This window comes from Papaver somniferum, unplaced genomic scaffold (assembly GCF_003573695.1).
Source record: "Papaver somniferum cultivar HN1 unplaced genomic scaffold, ASM357369v1 unplaced-scaffold_137, whole genome shotgun sequence".
Classification (NCBI taxonomy): domain Eukaryota; kingdom Viridiplantae; phylum Streptophyta; class Magnoliopsida; order Ranunculales; family Papaveraceae; genus Papaver; species Papaver somniferum.
In genome coordinates, this window is record NW_020622934.1 from 12,855,142 (window position 1) to 12,876,663 (window position 21,522).

Below are 21,522 nucleotides of genomic sequence, written 5' to 3' on the forward strand. Positions count from 1 at the left end.
AGAACATGCAATATCACCATGCTTTTAAGCAACATTCATTAATTCCAATTGAAGCTGATGCGAGAAACAATAAATAGCCTACGTTGATGGGTTTTCTTTTAATATGAGTGCCTTAAGTCCGTTGTACTTACCTTGCATATTCGTAGCACCATCTCAACACCACCCTCTCAATCTATACTTAGAAAGAAATGTATCAACTGAATTCTTCAATCAAATTGTTGTCGTTTGTAGGACATGAATGATACCAATGAACCTTTCAGTAATACATTATTTCTTGTTGACATAATGTATACAAACTGCCATTTGCTCTCTAACAGATGCATGTGAGACTCGCCAACCATAACATCAAAAAGAGCATCACCTATAACTTCGCGAATTACATTCATAGTTTCCGTTGCAACTGAACTCACTATATCTTTTTGGATGTCTAATGATGTTAACTTGTTGTTACCGGAAGCATTTTTCAGAACTTCACTCTTAATAATGTCATTATATTTAGTTGTGAATTGAAGGATTTCAAGAAAGTTACATTGTTTACGTGAAGCATTAGATCCATCATAGCCACGAAAATTAATCCTTGACAGAAAATAAATCGAATACGATCAATTGGTATGGTCGAACGAATCTTGTACCCCAAACTGTCTTGTGTTATTTGATGTGAGTCCTGCAATAACTCGCGACTTTTCGTATAAGCATCATTGTGAACACTATTCTCATTTCCAATATTTCTAATTGATCAAGTTGACTCTAATTTGAAAAACCTACACTTACAAAGGCATCACAAACACCTTTACCCTTAACATAACTTTTAAAAAGATAACAAGGCAAGGAAAATGAAGCATCTTTGGAAATGTTGTATTTTAACCAACTCTCATGTTTTAAGAACCAAGCTTCATTGAAATGTCAATTTGATAACTTATTTTTTTCCATTAACTTTTGTGGAAAGGGAAAATTCTTAGGTTGGCAAGGACATTTTTGCATATAATCTCTTCGGGTAGATGATTACCCAAGATCGGTTTTCTCGCTGTAGACTAGGAAAATGGGCAAAATCTACTTTTGGACCTTGAGCACTAGAAGATGAAGGTACTTGTTGTGGATCAGGAGTAATAGAAGATGAAAGCAATTATCTTATTCTCTTTCTCTTCATTACAAAATTCTCCATTCTTAAACTAAGAATGAAGATATATTAAACCATGAAACAGGAACTATGAATACAACTCTAAATATAGAAATGAACTGAATAAATGTGATTAAACACTAGATTTGAAGGAACAACAGATACCCAATCTCTTAATCTTTAAAACAAGAAAAAATTATATTGAAACCCCCAAAATTTAACATGAACCCTAATATTAATTTAGATAAAAATATTTAAAATCAAATTGAACTAAATACATTGATTAAACATCAGTTAAAAATAAATAATAAATACATGATCCTTAATTTTCCATACAAGACGAATTAACCTAAATCCCCATGGATTTAACATGAACCTTATTTTTAATTTTGATCAAACCTCAAGAACAATTTGGATTGAGAGAAGAAGGTACTTGGTCTTGGTAATGTAATTTACAAGAACCTAATGATCAACAAAACTAGAAGCACATAATCCAATCTCTTACTCTCATAATGTAATGGAGAAAAGAATTTTTTTTATTTTTTTGAAAACAAGCCATCGGACTAATGAGGGTGTGAGACTTATAACTCTCCTATGTGTGAACGATTATGTAAGAAAGTCAAATAAGACTTTTCTTTTGGGCTTAGGGGGTGCAAATATTGAGATTTTAGGGGGTGCAAGCTTTTCTTTTTGGCATGAAAAATACTAGACTTCGTATTGATTTTGAAAATCAAAGGGGTGCAACTGCAAACCCTTACGTGGGGTTGCCCACGCCCCTGCTATCATCTTTGTCAAAAAACCTCAATCCCCTACATAAGGTTATCAATCAAATCCTAATAATTTTATGATAGATAAAACTAGGTCAAATTGTTAATAAACTATAAAACCAACAATGAAACAACAAATACTAATAACTTTATAAAAGACATTAAAACGATTAAAGTGAATAAAGGTTTTGATTATTTATTTTTACAGCTCGATTTACAAAATCCACGAATTTTGCTTTCAAAGTTATTTTTTAAAGTCTTTGATTATTTTGAGTTTATTGAAAACAATTCTACGTTATATGCGAATTTTTTATAATTTATCTAAGAGCATAATAACGAAGTATGCGGTATTTTCTGATATAAGCTAACCTATTATTTAACTACAGTTATATATAAACTTAGTCGGCCATGTTTTAAATAAGTTTCAAATTTTTAGATTGAAACACTAGTACCTTCCTTTTGGCTATCTAATTTAGGACCTTCTGTAATCTTCTCTCCTACTTTCATTTATGATTTTTTTAATTTATATTATGCCTCAATTTGTTTACTTAATCTAAAATATCTTAAGTTTCATTCCTTATCATCATGATCAGACATTCAAACTGATTACTAAGTTTCATAAGAATTACATATCGCCAAAATATTGGTATCAAATTCAATATGATCAGACATTCAAACTGATTACTAAGTTTCATAAGAATTACATATCGCCAAAATATTGGTATCAAATTCAATATCGTTTAGACCTCAAAGAAAAATTGGATCAAATCTTGTAAGATAGTGTCATACAAGATTGTCCACGAATTCTCTCCCTCAAAAAACAAAATATAAGCTACATGTAAGAGAAGCCTATATATAGCTTACGGATACATAAACATTCAATTTATGATTCGATAAGCATACAAGCGGACATATTTATACCTTAGAGGTATATACACTCAACATATTCTATACTTCATCTTGTAATCATCTAAGCATAAAGACTAAGTCCTATGGGCTAGATTGAGTTGCTACATTAGCCAAAAAGTGTTGCAGTTCAAAAAAAATGTGTTGTCTAGTTAACACTAGTTCTCTCTTCTAACATTTGCTCGCATTTGAACCAGCAGCGAGATAGTTGCGCTGAAAGGTTCAGCTCCACAAAAATCACCTTTTCGCGTAATGGTTCAGCGCATCTATATTTATTTTTTGATCTGACGGCTGAGATTGGTTGCGCTGAACCATTCAGCGCTGGGCGCTGTTTGATTCTGCGACTAGCACTTCCATAGGACTTAGGAGGTTATCCTAGCTGACGTGGACTGCTAGATTAGCACACCATAGGACTAAGAGCAATTCCTATGGCATGATATCAACAAACTTATTGTTTTGTTGAGCTACGTGGATGAACAAACTGTATTCTCCACTATGGAAAACAATGCAAAATGAACAAATCTGATATTTTAGGGTCTCATTAGTGATTTTATTAATATAAATTAATAAGAGTCGGGTCCCACTAATGATTTTATTTATATAAACTAATAATAGTTGGGTCCCACAGAATATATAACTAATAAAACAAATAATAAAAAATAAACCCTAAATATAATAACCGGGTTTTGGAGAGAGAAAAATAGGAGGCGTCTTTTCTTCAATCGTTGGCGATCTTCCTTCCAACGCCTCCCACCATCGCCCGACTTTCCCTCAAGCGCGTGCTGGTTTGTCGGACTCAATGTTCAAATCAACAAATATATTGATTTGAACATCAATTTTTCATGCTTGTTAATTTCATAGTGGGAGCAAAATGAACAAACTTGGAGTTTGTTCATTCCATAGGAACTACTCTAGGCCTTTGAAGAAGTTGATGTATCAAAAGAAAAAATAAAAATAAAATAAAAAATTATTAGGAAGCAAGTTGGATGGTGATTGTCCTACCGAGAATCTAGATAGAACACGGAATCTGTATTTTAATCTGTCCCGAAACCTTTTTCTGTTCTTTTTATGGAATTTATTTAAGTAGCCTTTACTGTCCCCAGCCATATTTAAAATTTTGGAGGGAATGCTGAATTTTGCTCTGGGCCCCCACAAAACCATAAGTTCTTCTGCCTCTAAATTCAAAATCCAACAGTTTCGCATATTTTTTACACCGTCGTAGTTCATACTTCATATCCATATAAATAAATTAATACGGCTCCCCAGATTTTATGAACCCAACAACATTTTAACGCCCAAAAATCAGTACAATTTGGAAAAATTGTTTTTCTCATCCTTTTGAATGCACATGCATATATGAACCGTTGATTCGTGTTTGCACGGTCAGTGTTGTCCGTGTAAAAGCAGTGTAAGAAAATATTATGAAGATAGCTGGAAGGGTACTTGCAAATGCAGTTAACTCATAACTGCAGATTACTCGTACGCTGTTTTATGGTTGGGGCAGATTTACATTTCTCATAAATAAGTGACTATATTTAGGGTTTTGTTAGTTCATTCCACATTCGAGTAGAACATCAAATACGCTTCGGTTGTTTTCTAGTTTTAAGCTATGGGTAGCATAAGTTTATACTTCCGTGTACTTGTTGTTCTCCAATGTTATGTTGTGTTTTGTTTAGCTAAGGATCTACCAGCCATGTTCATTTTTGGGGATTCTTTGGTTGAAGCTGGAAACAATAACTACATTGTGTCTCTTTCTAAAGCTAATTATGCACCAAATGGGATTGATTTTGGGAAACCTACCGGGCGTTATACCAATAAACGGACTATTGTTGACGTTATAGGTTTGTTTATTTTTTTGGCATTCTTTTTTTTAATCTTTGTCGTTGATTCTTGTCTTAGTGATGGGTTTTGATTACTTGGTTTATGTTTTTTTGTAGGTCAAGAGTTTGGATACGATTATTACATTCCTCCTTACCTGGATCCTACTACAGTTGGAGATGTTGTTTTGAAGGGAGTTAACTATGCATCTGGAGGTGGTGGTATTCTTAACAGAACTGGCTATATATTCGTAAGCTCACATCTCTTTGATACTTGTCGATTTTCGTATTTCAGTACTATCTTCAAAAAGTATATAATTAAATACTGGTTAAACTTGTTTGCCATGTAGGGTGGTAGAATCAACATGGATGCACAAATCGATAACTTCGCCAACACTAGACAAGATATTATCTCGAGTATCGGTTCTGTGGCTGCCTCTAAACTCTTGGAGAAAGCTTTTGTGGGTATCATAATGGGTTCAAACGATTTCCTCGACAATTACTTGGTTCCGGCCATTGTAGGAATGCCTCCAGAGACATCGCCAGAAGAGTTTGTCGATTCTCTGATCACCACGTTTCGACCACAACTAACGGTGAGAATATTTCCAAACACTTTTAAAACGAGAGAGACATACTTTTACCAAGTTTAAGGAATAAGCAAATTTGTGGGCTTTGTTTGTTTGATGCTGCAGAGACTGTACCACTTGGGTACTAGAAAGATTGTAGTTTCAAATGTTGGTCCTATTGGTTGCACCCCATACCAAAGAGATTTTAACCCACCAAAAGCAGGTGATTCTTGTGTTGAATCGTCGAATCACTTGGCGAAGCTATTCAACACCAAACTGAAGAGCCTTATCATAGAGCTGAACTCAAATCTTCCTGGATCTAAATTTTTGTATGCAAATGTGTACGACGTTTTCAATGATGTGGTCGTAAACTATAAATCTTATGGTATGTTGTTCATTTTTCATAATTTCTCGGTTAGTTTCTCTCGAGAGAGATGGTGTTCGAACTGACTTGTATATATACTTGGAATACTGCAGGTTTTGAGAACCCAAGTTCTGGATGTTGCCATCTCGCGGGTAAGCATGGAGGAATCGTTCCGTGTGGTCCGCCATGCAATGTTTGTCCCGATCGATCCAAATATGTATTCTGGGATGCATACCATCCATCTGATGCTTGTAATGTCATTATTGCACAGAAACTGGTAAATGGCGATACTAACGCCATATACCCGATGAACCTTCGACAACTCTTCTTAAGTAGTGTTTAGATTTTTACATTGCAACGCTTCTTCCCCATACAAAATGTTGCTGTTTTCATGGTGGCTCAGTATTCATTTTGCCACTTTATATTAAGGTTTAGTATTTGAAACTTATCCGTTGTTTATTATATGGTTCTTAAGAATGTTAGCTCTTTTTGGATGTTCTTAAGAGAATGGTCTGCTAATATGTAATTCTAGTGATTGTTTACTTATATATTTGTAATCGGGTATCGGCCCATGATAAATCAATGAATCATTTTTTTTTCACGAGAGGTGGCTGAAACTTTTTATGTGAATGAAAGTAAGGGTCTGCACAAATGCATGCTGTACATTTGGGTTTTGAAGGTCAATGGGGTCGGAAATGGTTTATTGAAGGGCAGAATGAACAGAAATAGCAGTGATGGGAACAATAAATTAATAACAATGACTATCTTATCAAAGATAAAATAAAAATGACAAGTGGTAGAGAAACTCACAGCTGTACAAAAAAAAAGAACTGGAAGTGTGTGTTATTGTTGTTGTTGCTGTTTTTGTTGAGTTAGGTGCAACAGATGAAGTTAATAATGGCACAGCGCCCATGCCGTAGCAAACAACACCAACAGGGAAAATAAAGAAGAAACGAATGAGAAATTGAGTAGGGGGGAAAGATTTAGTTGTTGAGAAGATGTGGTGTGGCATTTAATACGAGCAACACTACACCTGTAGGTTTGTAGCAGTATTGTGTTTTTCTTTCTGTTCGAGCTCTTTATCTTTTAAGATGATGCAATTAGGCACCGATCAACAAAGGAAGATTGAATACTAGCATCGGTCTATTCAGCCCACTGTAAACCCACGTGAGTTGCCAAACTTACTGCATCAAGAACTTGCACTTGGTACCAACGTTTGTCCACGTTAAGGCCTTACAATTAGGTGTATCGTAAATCGTGATCCTTGACTGCGAATCCTTCTTTTAAACTTGTGGAAAGGCTGTCAACCCTTTTCTAAGCCGCGTAAATTCTCAATGGAGAAGTGAAGTCTCATCCCCTAAACTTGTGTGATCCTTTCTGTGTAGGGAATGGGGGTTAGGAAATTCGCCACATACACACGGGATAGATGGATCCCCATGTGCATGGTTTGCCTTTGCACAAGCAAAAATTTAATACAGAAAAGAAAAGGAACAAAATTGTCAAGTAACTCAAGCCAAGCGACAAAATTTACTTTTATTTTGAATTTTCTTTCTATCATAAAAAGAATGATATCTTTAGTTACAAAATGAGAAGAAATTTAGAAAATAAATTTAACTTTCTGTCATTTACATGTTCATTATAATTTGAAAAATTTAGAGAAAATTTTTTGATATCACATTGCCGGATCATTTATGATCTATCACCGTCTTAATCGATGGATCTCACAGACGTGACATTGCTAAACTAGATATTTAATCACGGTTACAAGGCAAATTCTTGCTATTGGCATATTTAATGAGTAATTGATTTCTTAATATTTTTACTCACGGGGAAGTAGTCAAATGAGAATTCTAATACACTTTCATAGATTTTTTATTTGAGCGATTCATGGAGATTCTCTAGAAATCTAGAGATTTCTAACGATTTTATGAAAGTATTACAGAGAGTCTCTCTGACTTATAGATACAAATTTAGTGGATTTTTATAGTTTTTTTATTTGCAGAAACAAAAAAGAAAATGTATAATATCTAATCAATAATCCAAATATCTACCAACTATGCGTGTTATAATGTTAAAAAAAGTACCATAAATAAATTGTAAAATACGTGTCGATTGGCTTTTTTTAGTATATGTATCACACCATCTGTGTTTTATTTTATTTTTTATTTTTCTTCATTTTTTCCTATCAATATTTACTTCTCTTGACCATGACAGAGTGCTATCACACAACACAAATAAAAGAGATCGAGCGCACCATGAATGCAAAACAGCTAGAGTCTAGTTGCTAGAGCATTGAAAAATAAATAAAAAGAAGATTTGTATGTGAATTTGATGCTTACGGAAAAATAGCCAAAATTTCAAAGTCCTCCAAAAATCTCACCTATTTAGGAGAGATTTTGGTCATGCTATTTTCTTTTAAAAAGTCCTCCAAAATCTACAAGTCCATGACTTATAAATATTTATCCAATAACAAGGTGTTTGAGTAACTCTTAGGAAATCTCAATTCAATAACATGGAGCTTTAAAGAATTGGAAAGACGATTTGAAAAGACTTATTTTATTTTTAAGTCTTTGTTCATTAACAAGGGAGATTACGAGACTCTCTTAAAATCTCTATTACCTAACAATAGATTTGAGAACTTCCTAAAATTTCTTACCTCTATAAATTCCTGAAATATTCCTCCTTTCTTATTCCTTAATTGATGACAGTTGGTGCCAATGTTCAACATCTAGCGAAGACGAACAATATAATTCATCAGTTTCTGTCAAAATAGTGGTATCTCGACTTGAATCAATTAATGCTGGGAGTAGTCAAAATAAGTGATAATACTATAAACCTCACAATTTGCAAGTTAATGATTATTTCTATATTAGCCGAGATCAGGTAGCTCATGTACTTTCGATAGGTTTTCCTAAAGAAGTTCTCTCATTTCTAGTAGTTAGCTAAGCTATAACTATTGGATGTTGCAGATGTCTTGTCATGCGTTAGCTAAGTCGTGGCTCGCAGAAACTGAGTATCTGACCTAAAAGGGAGAGGGTACCTAGTACACCACCAACCTTATTTTTTCATGAACCTGTATGGACAAGTATTTGTTACAATCAAAAGTATAGATCAACCTGATTGTAAAACAAGTTCCTTGGACGATCTCAAAAATCAATATCCAACAACAACAACCTAGTATGTAACCGAATTGTACATAAACCAAATTCCTACAAAAATAAGTCTTGTAATCTATATTTCAAGACATGAATTCACAAGAGCAAGTCTTGTAGGTTCTATACGTTTTGAGCTTAAAAAATATCTAGGTTGTTCAACGTACTACTTGTGATATTTCTGTTATAAAGATAAACAATATAATGCGGAAAACAAAAAACACAAGATATCAAAGATTATGTTAATGAGTAAACTAAAATCTTATAGAAAATCGCGGGACTAAGCCCAGTTTGAAAACCGTACTGTATTTAACCGCTATAAATACTAACATACTATCAGACTACAGACTGGAATATAGTTAAGACTGAATCGACCCTCCAACCAATTCAGCTATGAATATAACCTACTTATTGGAATTCGGTTCATGTACATTCTAGGTTTTTTTTGGATATTAATTTTTGAGATCGTCCAAGGAACTTGTCCATCAGGTAATATGATCTTTTCTATTGATTTATGGTTATTGGTTGTAACAAGTAATTATTCATATAGGTTCACGAATGAAAACGTGGGGCACAAATTCTTTTACTGCATGATACGTGGCTTGGGACATGAATTCTTAAGATGATCTTTCCATTGATGTATTTAAAATGTGATTCCAAATGGCATACTATTAGGATCCATCTAGGTGCACTAGGAAATTAAGAGATGAAAATACCTATGAAATTTTTGAATAGAGAAAGAAACAATTATAATTGGCCACGTACTCAGTTTACATGTGTCGTGGATTAGATAATGCATGATGCATATTTGTTGTATGCAATAGTTACGACTTAGAGAATTTTTCTACCATAGTGGTAACTTTTGACTACATTGGTCAAATTCAGTGTAAGTTACGGGAAATTTCACTATTCTAGGGTCCAGGTGGATCGACAAACCCAGTTTCTCACAGTGGGAGAAATACATATCGGTCAATGATAAGCCGGGTTTCCTCAATAAGACCTCATCCTAGTTTGGGACCGTCGTCTTCGTCTCAGACGATAATGTATACCTATACAAATCATCTTCCATCCACCAATAAACTCATACAGTTTCCATCTATCGAACGTATTTCATCAAACATTTTACATTAATATATTCCTTGTTTTAGTTTCAATTAAATTTACTTCTCATGAATCCTAATTTGGAAAATAAGGAAGCATGAACTGTAGTGTTGATATATCTCCAACAATAGTGGATGTTTCAGGTGAATCATATGGATGAAGGTTCAAATGAATAGGAAAATGTGGCGTACGCCATGATACAATTATACATGGTCCAGGTACCTCGAATTCCAGAACCGAGAGCAATATTGACAAAAAGATATAAGTGGAGATTTTGATAGGAATGACATCAACAAATGATGCATGATTATTTTATCAACGAATATGTTTACTCCGGCAATGATTTTCAACGACACTTTCTTGTGCCGCAATACTTGGTTATCAGGTCACGACAGCCTAAGCACTTTGTTAGGAAAACCCTAAATTTCAACTATCAATTTGATGCACGAAATATGCGATGACATAGTCCTGAACAAAAGGTCACAGTATCTCCAAAAATTCTAGGTTATGGTATGCCAGTGGATGCCTGTGATGAGTACAATCGTATGGAAAAAAAACATCATACGAAAATCTTGGTATGTTTTGCGAAACTGTAGTCAACCATTTTGGTCCATATTTTTTTGCGACAACCAACGCAAGATGATGTAGACCGATTACTAGTTCAACATACATAGAGAGGCTTTCCCAGAGTACTAGGTAGCCTTGATTGCATGCATTGGGTGTGACATGGATGTCCTTATACTTGGAAAAGGCAGTATAAGGGACATTACTCAAACCAACTGTTGTTTTGGAAGCGACGGATTCTTATGGTTGTTGGATATGGCATGCTTTTTTTGGACTCCCATGTTCAAATAAAGACATCAATATTTTGCAAAAATCGCCTTTGTTTGAAGAATTGAAGTAAGGAACTGCTTCATATGCAAATTTTATTGTCAACGGCAGCAACTATAAGATGGGGTATGTTTTGGCTGATAGAATTTATCCAGCGTGGTCAACTTTTTTTCAAGCTTACACTGAGTTACCCGAAGCCGAGGAGCACCTTGCTAGAAGATATTTTAACGGGAAGCAAATGTCATGTAGGAAAGACGTTGAACGATCATTCAGAATTTTGAAGAGGAAGTTCCATAGAATTTGTGGATCATATCATTCATTTAAATCAATAGAAATGAATAGGGTTTTGCTCACCTGCATCATTTTTCATAATATGGTAACCGGGGAGAGACCCGAGGGGATACCAGTTGGATGAGTTATCCATATAAAAATTTGAGTAATGAAGTTCAACCCTTTGATGGTGTGCATGCAAGAACTATAGAATGGTAGAAAAGAGAATTCAAAACAGAGGTTTACATTTAAGACTAAGAAGAGATCTCACTGTGCACAATTAGGTTGAATTCGGAAGAAGAAATCCTCACAATTAGTTTTTTTATGTTATTTTATAGTTTGTGTAGTTTGGATTAAACAAGCACTGAAATTGAAATTAACAATTACATTGAATTTAATATTACATTGAATTTTAAACTAAGGATTACATTGAATTTTAAACTAACTATTGTATCCATAATTTAAAACTCAAACTAAACAATTGTAATGGCAGTAGTTTCATTTTCATTATCTTCTAAGTCATTTTCATCATAATCAAAGTTAATTGTTGTTTGGCCTTGGCGTGCCTTCTGTGCTTGAACTTCATCAAATTCATCCTGCCAAAATTTTAATTGTGCAGCATTTTATCCCATGATTCCTCTCATGTGCGCATTGAACAAATTATGTTCAACAGCCTTATGAAGTTTTCTCATTTTTGAAACCATTTTCTTATGCTCTACTATTTTAACAATATAAGTTTTTTTTCTCAAAAAAATCTTGAAGGTTTTATTCTGAATTTGATGATTGTTCGGCATCTTGAGCTTCCTTTCTGATTCTTTTTTTTCTTATTTGACACCCGCCTCATCGTGTCTATTTGCATTTCCATTGATATTAAGATTAGAGTTACCATATGGGAAACCTCTAGTGTTGGGATTAGCGTTTGAGTTTGTTTCTGGTGAAAAATAAGGAGACCCAGGTTGTTGATAAACATTTGTAGTCTCATAACGTGATTCCTTTGGTGCTTGATATCCATACAACAAGTCGGGGTTATATCGGTCTAGCTTTCTAAGGATGTGGAAACGTGATTCGTGCTTGAAACCCGAAGTGTGTTTTCTTCGCGGTTCCTCTTTAATTTTCTATGTTGCAGTTTGATTAATTGTAAATTAGTTATTACAACAACGATAACACGTTTTAAAAATCAATTAAACCATTTGAAATGTGAATTACCAAATCGACTGCAGTACATGCGCTCTCTATTTGACGAGCCATTTGCATCATCAAAGTAACCCAATTGTTCACGTCTTTGCTGGTTGCATTAAAACGACTGAACAACCCTGAACCATCACGTTTTTGTATATTTCTAGTTTTCCGACAAAATTGTTTATAAATTTCCCCCAAAAGAGTTATGATGTTATTGAGCACCATCGATAAAATCAAGAGTAAACATTACATAACCTCTGAAATAGCCTTATCTTCATCCAAACTATATTTCGAACCGCAAGTTTTCTGTGAAGCATTTTCTGTTGTAGTATTTTGGCTATGTGATGAATTGGCCATTTTTTTAGAAACTTTTTTTTATATTTTTTTTTACTTTTTTTTGAGATTAAGAGTTTGAATGAAAATATAAGAAATTTCGGGTGAAGAATGTGTGATTCCGGAATTCAAATTGATTGAGTTTATAGGGAATGAGATTATGACCGTTGAATAAATATAATCGTTATCGGCTTATACAAGACCGAACGTATCAACATGAAACACGCCTCGTCTCAACAAGAGCCGTGGCTCGGTCTATAACGGGACGACTTCTCAGATTAAACCTTTCATCTCCATCTGAGACGCTCGGCTCAATTTGAGACGGGATGGGCAAACTCCCAAATATGATCGTTTGACCATTTATTTCCTTGGATTTTCTACCCCACCGCGTGACGGGAATGGGTAATATGCTCATTTGCCCATCCCATTGTCTTTGCTCTTATTGGGTTGTCCTGCACGTGTGACGGTGACAGCACATCCACCTGTTAAACAAATTTAGCCAAAAAAAAGAATGTTGTAACTACCGGTTCTTAAATGAACCGGTTTAAGTCAAGCAACAGGTTTAAGCTCTAGATTTAAAATTTTAAAATTGGGCGCGGCACCCAACAAGTCCGTGCAATTGGAATGCCATTTAGATCCTGCAGGTCCACTGTCCACAACCTTGCCATAGGCTTAGACTAGACTCTAGAGTAAGACCAAACCGTGATAACAAATTCCACAGTAAATCCAATTCAATACACTGCATCACCAAATTTAGCAAGTTGAATACTCAGTGACTTCCCATTATTCAAATCATCAAAAACAGCATGATTTATCAGAAATTCTTTACACTTTGAATTTCTCTTTCTCTTCCTTCCACCATTAATACTAATGTTATCTGCAAAGGATCAATTGAATGCACCATTTCTCTTCCCAACTACTAGTACTACACGATTCATCAACATCAACCATCCATTGAAAAAAGTGGAGTATGTTGTTCTCTGTCTTTCCAACAGATTTCATACTTCATTCATTCTCTCTAAAAGTAACATTACTTGTTCCTACATAAATAGCTTAGCATTTGCTAGCTATTCTTTGTATACTCATTCTTTCACTTCTCTTTCAACATCATCCTCCTATCAAACATTTTTTTTTCTCTGTTTTTGAGTTCTTTGTTTTTCTTTGGGGAGCTCATTTTTTTTCCTCCTTATTTGAGGTTAAGACTACTATATTAAGTGATAATCCAGGTTTTGAGAAATGGGTTTAGCTTCATATTATCATATTCTTGTTGTTCTCCTGCAAGTCTTGGCATTGTTTGGGACTAGTACTTTAGCTCAGAGTTTTCCTTCAAATTTTGTATTCGGAGATTCATTAGTTGATGTTGGAAACAATGACTACATTGTTTCACTCTCCAAAGCTAATTATGTTCCTAATGGGATAGATTTTGGAAAGCCTACTGGTCGTTATACGAACGGAAGAACGATTGTTGACATTATAGGTTTGTCAGTGTTCTTAGTGGTTCTGTATATGTGTTTGATTTTTCTTTTCCTCTTTTTCTTGTGATTGTATGTATGGATTGATGACACTTCGTTGTCATTCTGCAGGTAAAGAATTGGGTGTGAAAGAATTTACTCCTCCTTACTTGGCTCCATCTACAGTTGGAGATGTGGTTCTTCATGGTGTCAGTTATGCATCAGGTGGAGGTGGAATTCTTAATGAAACCGGCAAGATTTTCGTAAGCTATTCTAGTCTCTAGTGTGCTTGCCAGATTTTGAGTATTCAAATGTATTTTCCATTTTAGAACTCTCTCTGTATTTTTGTGATATAGGTTGGAAGAATCAACTTGGATGCACAACTAGATAACTTCGCGAATACGAGGCAATACATAGTCTCTAGAATTGGTGCTGCAGCGGCTCCCAAACTTTTTGCCAAAGCACTTTTCTCCGTGACAATGGGTTCCAATGATTTCCTCAACAACTACTTAGTTCCTGTTCTCTCAATCCCTGAACAGAAACTGATTTCCCCTGAAACGTTTATTGATACACTGATTTCAAGATACAGGCTTCAACTAACAGTAAGAGTTAATTTCCCAATTAATCCTCATTATAATTACTTTAAAACACAGTTGCAAAATCATGTGGTTTTTGTTGTTCTCATATTATTATGTTTTCGAATTTTCTGTCTTTGTGTAGAGATTGTTCAACTTGGGTGCAAGAAAGATTGTTGTTGTCAATGTTGGACCAATTGGTTGCATCCCATACCAGAGGGATGTAAATCCACTGTCGGGGGATTCATGTGTCGCCTTACCGAATCAAATGGCATTGTCGTTTAACAAGAAATTGAAGAGCCTTGTCGTGGAGTTGAGCTCCGAACTTGCTGGATCCAAATTTGTATATGCAGATGTCTACCGCATTGTGGCTGATCTCATTGAAAACTATCAATCATATGGTAACGTTTACTCAAACCTGGATCAAGTACATTTTGCTTTCGTTCATATGCAGTTATACTAAATTGCATTGCTTTAAACATGCGAATAAATTTATTAACCGCTGAGAACAATATTAACAAATGCAGGTTTCGAGAACTATAACTCTGCATGCTGCTCCGTAGCAGGACGATTTGGAGGCGTAATTCCATGCGGTCCAAAGTCGAGAGTTTGTTCAAACCGTGACAAATACATATTCTGGGATCCATACCATCCATCTGATGCTGCTAATGCCATAATTGCAAATAGGTTGCTCAATGGCGATACCAAAGACATTTTCCCCGTTAATATCAAAAAACTTTTCAAATCTTAAGTTAGTAGACGATGATTCAAAAGTGAAAGATTTTCATCTTCTTTTCTATGTGATTCTTTTGCTGATTAATATATACAGCTACATGTTTAATTGTCCATTGTGACTCCTCCATCACCGTCACTGATTTCAACAGATCAAGAAAGATTATGATCTAAGAACTTGAGGGAAACGTAATGTTGTAGTCTCAGTTTTCTGTATTCTCATGTAACTCAAATCATATATATATACATGTACTATTGCATACGCAGCTGGATTTGTGCCTTTTGCTTGCTCCTTTTTTAAGTAAAACATTGGCGAAAGCTCATAAGCTTGAAAATAAATGTTGGTGACTTCAACATATAAATAAACAACTCGATGCTTAAGAGCAGCTATGAGTCAAAACCACATCATCAGAATTAGTAGCTAACAATGAAAATAAACGTCTGACGCTTGAGAGCAGCAAAAAATGGTAAAGCAACTATATCTTTATTATGAGAAAAAACTAGTTAAGAATCATCTTAGACATGAAAAAGTTAAATCTAATCCTAAGCAGCTGCACCACCAACCACAGTGAATTTCCCATCACCTTTTTCCTTGGCAAAACTACAGGAATAATGGTGCACAAATACATATACATACACAGCCACAGATACAGACAACTCGGCACGTCATTCTTCAATTATTATCCCCTGGGACCGTGTTATGAGTCGAAAACTGTGTAAATCACAACATCCCCAACCAAAATATAGATTGCATTTACCCTTCATAGCAGCAGATGTAGACTCCGACTGATTTTGACTTTGAATTTTAAGAGCCTCATGATGAGAAGGGAAATGGTAAGAGTGACAGGACTCTCTAGTAAGATCTCTTGCTTGGGCACTCTGAAGACTTGTGTCCAGACTGTCCGCAACTGAAGCACGCCCCTCCAAAACCACTGTCACGGTAGAACAAAAGCAAGAACAGAATTGTGCATCAGCGGCAACTTATAGGAAAGCACTAACCATCAAATTCTGATTAAGATGAACAACTGTTGAGATAAAACAGTAACATTTTTCCCCCATTGTGCTAAAATTATCAATCACAACAGAAAACTAGAGATAAGACTACCTGTCCCTGCCACCCCTGAAAGATGATGACCTGCTTGGTCGTCCTCTACCACTACCGCCACCAATTAGCCAATCATCCCCACCACCACTAGATCTAGAGCTTCTTGAATAATTGTCATCCGATCTGAAGCTACGGCCTCCACGTCGGGGGTATCCACCTTCATCATCAGAGCTGCGTCCACCACCACCATAACCTCCCCGAGAACTTTTGAACCCTCCTCCACGTTCCCGAGAACCTCCTCGGGAACCTCGATCACGGTTAGAGAATCTACCGTAGTTGTCACTTGGAGGTCCATCGTCTTGCAGCGTGGGTAACTGCGAATCAGCGAAAAATGCATTTAATTTAAGATACAGATAACTGAACAATATTCCAGAGAATGGATTACACTATATACAGGACAATACCAATGTCCGGATAACATAACTTTGTTACCCTAGTGATTGTACTAGCTTGTTAGCCAACTTTAACAACAACTTCACATGGAACCAGTAGTGGCGGGACATTTGACAAACATTTAGAAACCAACCTTGCTGATCTTGGAAATGGTGTTCCCAGCAGGTATCTCTTTACTCAACAGTTTCTTTGCAATCTCCTCTGGCAAATCAAACACTGCGCCTTGAATCTGAAATAATAAAATATTTGTTACGACAAAACGAACGTTACAATTAAGAGTTGACACTAAGATGCGATGTAAGCAAAACCTAAGTGCATAATAACCAGATGGTAGAGTGGATATATTCTTTTCTAAGCTAACACAAGAATCAAAGTGTGCATAGAAGGGCTCACAAGAAAAATCCACAGAAACTGCAGTTTCTTATGATTTTACATATTTGAGATAACTCAAATGAGACGAAAAGGAAAAGGGTTCCACAACTAATGTACGAAGGTAATGAGCTGCAAGACAGAAAAAAGTAATGAGAAAATGCAACATCTGTTGATACGTACCCTTTCATCTGCAATTATGGATATCTTTCCAATTTCATCAGCAGTAGCAGGATAAACATCAGAGAGAAAACCCATGACAGTTCTGGCAGAGAGAAACCCTCTTGCAACACTTGGATCGCGGGTGAACTGTAATGTCACCCATCCCTGCACGAAAAAAATTACAAAATCCGAGCAAAATATTAGCAACATTTTTGGATTCCAAAGTGAGAAATATAAAGACATGATAAGGATAATAGTGTACCTTTTCATGACTGATGAGCGAACGAGAGGAAGGGGGTTGGGAGAAACCACTTAAGTGAGCCAGAGCAGCGGCAAGAGCGGCTGTTCCTTTTTCATCAATCAACTTTTGTGCAGCAGGAGTGAAGAATTCTATAGATTGTGGGTGAACCCCATTGAGAGTGGCAAGGAGTTGCTCAGATGAAGCTTCCAACACATCCTCGATAGTTGGTGGGGATATAAATTGGAAGTGACAGCCCACATCGCGCTCAAGAGACTTTACAGTTCTTCTCTGGTTACTAGTGAACATAAGAATGGCGTTGCCTTCTTTCCCAGCACGTCCTGTTCGACCAGAACGATGTACAAAGGTCTCTGGATCATTGGGTAGTTCATAGTGTATAATCTGCAGAGAGGAAAAGCAGAACTTTTAACATGACTAGCCACTAACTGAGGAAAGAATCAAAACTTTTTATTGTTTTAGCTTAGCTGCATGTTTGATCAAGTTAAGACTGCCAAACGGGATATAAAGAGTTGAAAATATTAAAAAATATTCTTAAGGCTGAAACGTCTCCTTTTCAGTTGAGTAATACAGAACCACAAATAAATACAACAATCCATGATAGACTGGTAGAGATTAAACCACCCGACTCACCAAATCAACATTGGGGATATCAAGTCCACGAGCTGCAACATCTGTAGCTACAAGCACGGTGAACTTTCCTTGACGGAAACCATTTAATGTTCTTTCTCGCTGATGTTGAGAGATATCACCATGCAGGGCCTCTGACGCAATGCTACTGGTTAAAGCCATTGAAACCTCATCAGCGTCTCGCTTAGTCTGGGTGAAAACAATAGCCTTCCCACCCTTTGCGTAGACCTGAGAAATTTTAAGAAGCATTAGTGATTGGAAATGTTTGTTAGGATGAATGCCTAACTAAATCTGTTACTCATGGAAGAATAAAACAATTAACATCTTGAAAAATATACACAGAATAGTTCAGAGAAACAATTGGTTTCCTGGAGGTTTCAAGAATCGTCGAGTTCATACAACTATGCCAGGAAAATTCCACATGAAGCGTTTTCTGGCATACGATATATTAAATGTGACAAATGAACAAAAGAGTAAGAGACTGGAAATATAAGGGTTGCACATATTTTACAGATATAAAAAAGGCCATATAGGTAAAATATGTCAAAATACTTGGCCGCTGCAGGGCTGATGAGGATTGCTTGATTGAGCAAGGACAGGAGATGCATCAATGAATAACATTTTTGGCTATGTGACATGAATGATAGCATGCAACAGGTTTCATGGGTCACCCAAGAGTACCGTTATAAGATCGCTGAGAATGGTACGCTTAGAAGTTGAAGTTGCTGGTAACGCATATAATTTGATCCCTTCTGCCAGCTTTTCATCTTGGTCACCAACCTATAGTCCCATAGTAATTTGATTTAATCAGAAAAAAATTCTTTGGATAATCCAACTAATTTAAAAATGAAGTTGCAAGCAATTAGATAAATTACCAGATCGATAGTCAGGGGATTATCCAAGTACTTTCTTGACAACTTCTTCACCCAAGTAGGCATGGTTGCAGAAAAAAGCATACTTTGTCGTTGAGCTGGAACAGTTTCCAAGATACATTCCACATCTTCCTCAAACCCAACAGCTAGCATTTGATCAGCTTCATCAAGGACCAAGTACTCAACTTCGGTCAACTTGAGGCTGTTACCTTTAACCAGATCGATGATACGTCCCGGAGTTCCTACAACTACGTCTACTCCTCGGGAAAGTGCATTTTGCTGGGAAGTATAAGAAACTCCTCCATAAACACAGACTGTATTCAAGTAAGGTGCTGACTCCCTTATTTCCTTCTCTACTTGGCTAGCTAACTCCCTCGTTGGTGCTAACACTAGAAATCTAGGAAGCCGGCCCGAACGCCTTCACACAAATATGGACTTACGAATTAGGACATTAACACATCAACATTATCATAACAATATAATTAAACACGGCATTACAGATTCTATCTTGAACAAGCATGACAAGGTGAGTACCTTGGGATATTTCTTCCTTCATCATCAACAGTGAGACGTTTAATAATAGGGATACCAAAGGCCAAAGTTTTTCCTGTCCCAGTCTTAGCACGGGCAATGATATCTCGACCTTCCAAAGCTGGTACTAACACAGCTCTCTAATTGTACAGCAAATTAAAAATGAATAATTAAGATCAAAATTCGGCCTCTAAAACATAAAAGAACATGTAAATTCATGGAAAATTTATATAACAACTATTTACACAATTGAATTATAAACGAAATTACAACAAAAAACTAAGTAATTTGGAGTATTTAGGTTATATACCTGAATAGGGAAAAGATGAGTAATACCACGCTTCTCAAGAGCTTCAACTAGAGGTGTAGGCAAACCCAAATTATCCAGAGCAAGAACATCACCATCGTCTTTCTTTTCAACATCGCTTTCAGAAACATCCTCATCATCATCAAGGTCGTATAATTGCTCAGGTACAACATCATCATCTGACGAGAAACCAGATTTTCGACCACCAAGACCTTTAAAAGCTTCTTCACTTAAGACTGAATTAGGAGTAGCAATTGCACATGGAATAGTATGTTTAATTCTAAGTTTCTGTTTACAACTTCTTCTAACTAGAGATAGAAATGGAGTAGAGGATGAATCAAACACTACTTTAACAAAAGAAGAAGAAGAAGATGAAGATGAAGAAGAAGGTAACTGGTAAAGTGAAGAAACACCTACTATAGAAGCCATTATTATTCAAAATGAATTGTATTTCTTTGCCTGAAGTCAGTCAGTGTGGTGAAGATAAAGATAGATAGATAGATAGATAGATAGATAGATAGATAGATAGATAGATAGATAGATAGATAGATAGATAGATAGATAGATAGATAGATAGATAGATAGATAGATAGATAGGGTTCAAAGGATAAAAATGGAGTAAATTATTAGTAAATCTCTTCTGCTAAAACCCTCAATTTCTGTTCTTGAAAGGGTTTAGGAAGAGGAAGGAGAAGATGATAAGGGTTTATGGCCTTACAAATTTCCAACACTCCCTCAATCTCCTCTGTCTCTTATAGTCTCCCTATCCTGAAATATCCAGAGAGTTGGATATAGAATGAACCATGATATTGGGCATACCAAAAACTTTCAAGGCATACAAAGGACGAGTCCTAACTTGGGTGACCTTATAAGGGGTACCCTATGGGTGGTTTAATTACCTATATGCCCTTAAATCCTATAAATTACTAATTTATCTCTAACCTTAATACAAAAATCTATAATCATAAACCTAAAATCAGTTTCAACCCCTTATTCTTCCTCCTCATCCTCCACAGCCGAACCCACCTTCTCCTTTTTTTTTCATCGTATCATCGCCGAAATTTAATCGTCGATTCGTGAAAATTTAGTCGATGATTAAACTCATCTATATAATGGTTCTCCGTAAGCCAGTATCTCGTTCGAATCGAGCGATTGAACAACCCATTGAAGAAGAAGAAGATTTAGAGAGTGAAGAAGAAACTCAAAATCAACCACAAAATCAACCGGAAGAAGAGATTGAAGAAGAACCAACTCCAGGAATGAGAATAAGAAGGTTAGTTTTACAAACCCATCTCGTATTTGATGTTTTTGATTGGTTTGATTGATTTAATTCGTCAAAATCATGTTTCTGCGGCGGTTACAGGGTATGGTTCGGCGCAAAACAAATCTTAGATGTGCGCCGAGCTGTTCTTGAAACTGAACCCTGAAAGTGCATATGAACGGCTCGGCGTATATCTGAAATCCGTTTTGAGCCGAACTTAGTGACACAGAGACTTATATTTAGGATCGGCTTATTCGATGGTGTTAGTTTTGTGCCGAATATGTTTTGTGAATTTCAGAAATTTTGCATGTGCGTAGGATCGGCTTGTATGGTAGTATTAGTTTTGTGCCGAATAATTGTTGTTTGAATTTCAGAATTTTTGCATGTGCTTAGGATCGGTTTGTATGGTTGTATTAGTTTTGCGCCGAATAAAGGTTTCAATTCATAAGTCTAGATTCGGCTTATTCGATAGTCT

General features: G+C 35.9%; 3 protein-coding genes across 3 annotated transcripts; 2 read left to right on the top strand and 1 right to left on the bottom strand.

Annotated features, from left to right (window-relative positions):
* The first annotated feature begins 4,364 nt into the window (after window positions 1-4,364).
* Window positions 4,365-6,138, top strand: LOC113334927 (GDSL esterase/lipase At4g16230-like). The gene is made up of 5 exons (XM_026581149.1): window positions 4,365-4,631; window positions 4,728-4,858; window positions 4,958-5,200; window positions 5,300-5,558; window positions 5,651-6,138. Exons 1-5 carry the CDS (start codon window positions 4,400-4,402, stop codon window positions 5,878-5,880), a joined length of 1,095 nt encoding a protein of 364 aa, XP_026436934.1. The 5' UTR covers window positions 4,365-4,399; the 3' UTR covers window positions 5,881-6,138.
* A 7,421-nt stretch (window positions 6,139-13,559) lies between these two features.
* On the top strand, window positions 13,560-15,309 carry LOC113334390 (GDSL esterase/lipase At4g16230-like). Its single transcript, XM_026580652.1, has 5 exons — window positions 13,560-13,880; window positions 13,987-14,117; window positions 14,211-14,456; window positions 14,575-14,830; window positions 14,957-15,309. Exons 1-5 carry the CDS (start codon window positions 13,640-13,642, stop codon window positions 15,178-15,180), a joined length of 1,098 nt encoding a protein of 365 aa, XP_026436437.1. The 5' UTR covers window positions 13,560-13,639; the 3' UTR covers window positions 15,181-15,309.
* A 315-nt stretch (window positions 15,310-15,624) lies between these two features.
* LOC113334488 (DEAD-box ATP-dependent RNA helicase 3, chloroplastic-like) lies at window positions 15,625-20,538 on the bottom strand. The gene is made up of 10 exons (XM_026580726.1): window positions 19,790-20,538; window positions 19,483-19,619; window positions 18,952-19,366; window positions 18,758-18,856; window positions 18,080-18,304; window positions 17,453-17,830; window positions 17,212-17,355; window positions 16,793-16,888; window positions 16,267-16,580; window positions 15,625-16,093 (listed from the first exon to the last, which is right to left on the bottom strand). Exons 1-10 carry the CDS (start codon window positions 20,213-20,215, stop codon window positions 16,015-16,017), a joined length of 2,313 nt encoding a protein of 770 aa, XP_026436511.1. The 5' UTR covers window positions 20,216-20,538; the 3' UTR covers window positions 15,625-16,014.
* Between the last annotated feature and the right edge of the window lie 984 nt (window positions 20,539-21,522).

Bases quoted from the DNA above. Each gene is read 5' to 3' on its own strand.
- LOC113334927 (XM_026581149.1), top strand. From the start codon at position 4,400: ATGGGTAGCATAAGTTTATACTTCCGTGTACTTGTTGTTCTCCAATGT. The intron at 5,201-5,299 runs GTGAGAATATTT...TTGATGCTGCAG, and splicing joins CGTTTCGACCACAACTAACG to AGACTGTACCACTTGGGTAC. The intron at 5,559-5,650 runs GTATGTTGTTCA...GGAATACTGCAG, and splicing joins CGTAAACTATAAATCTTATG to GTTTTGAGAACCCAAGTTCT.
- LOC113334390 (XM_026580652.1), top strand. From the start codon at position 13,640: ATGGGTTTAGCTTCATATTATCATATTCTTGTTGTTCTCCTGCAAGTC. The intron at 14,118-14,210 runs GTAAGCTATTCT...TTTGTGATATAG, and splicing joins ATGAAACCGGCAAGATTTTC to GTTGGAAGAATCAACTTGGA. The intron at 14,457-14,574 runs GTAAGAGTTAAT...GTCTTTGTGTAG, and splicing joins GATACAGGCTTCAACTAACA to AGATTGTTCAACTTGGGTGC.
- LOC113334488 (XM_026580726.1), bottom strand. From the start codon at position 20,215: ATGGCTTCTATAGTAGGTGTTTCTTCACTTTACCAGTTACCTTCTTCT. The intron at 19,367-19,482 runs GTACTCACCTTG...ATTTGTGTGAAG, and splicing joins GAAGGAAGAAATATCCCAAG to GCGTTCGGGCCGGCTTCCTA. The intron at 16,889-17,211 runs GTACGTATCAAC...TTATTATTTCAG, and splicing joins CCATAATTGCAGATGAAAGG to ATTCAAGGCGCAGTGTTTGA.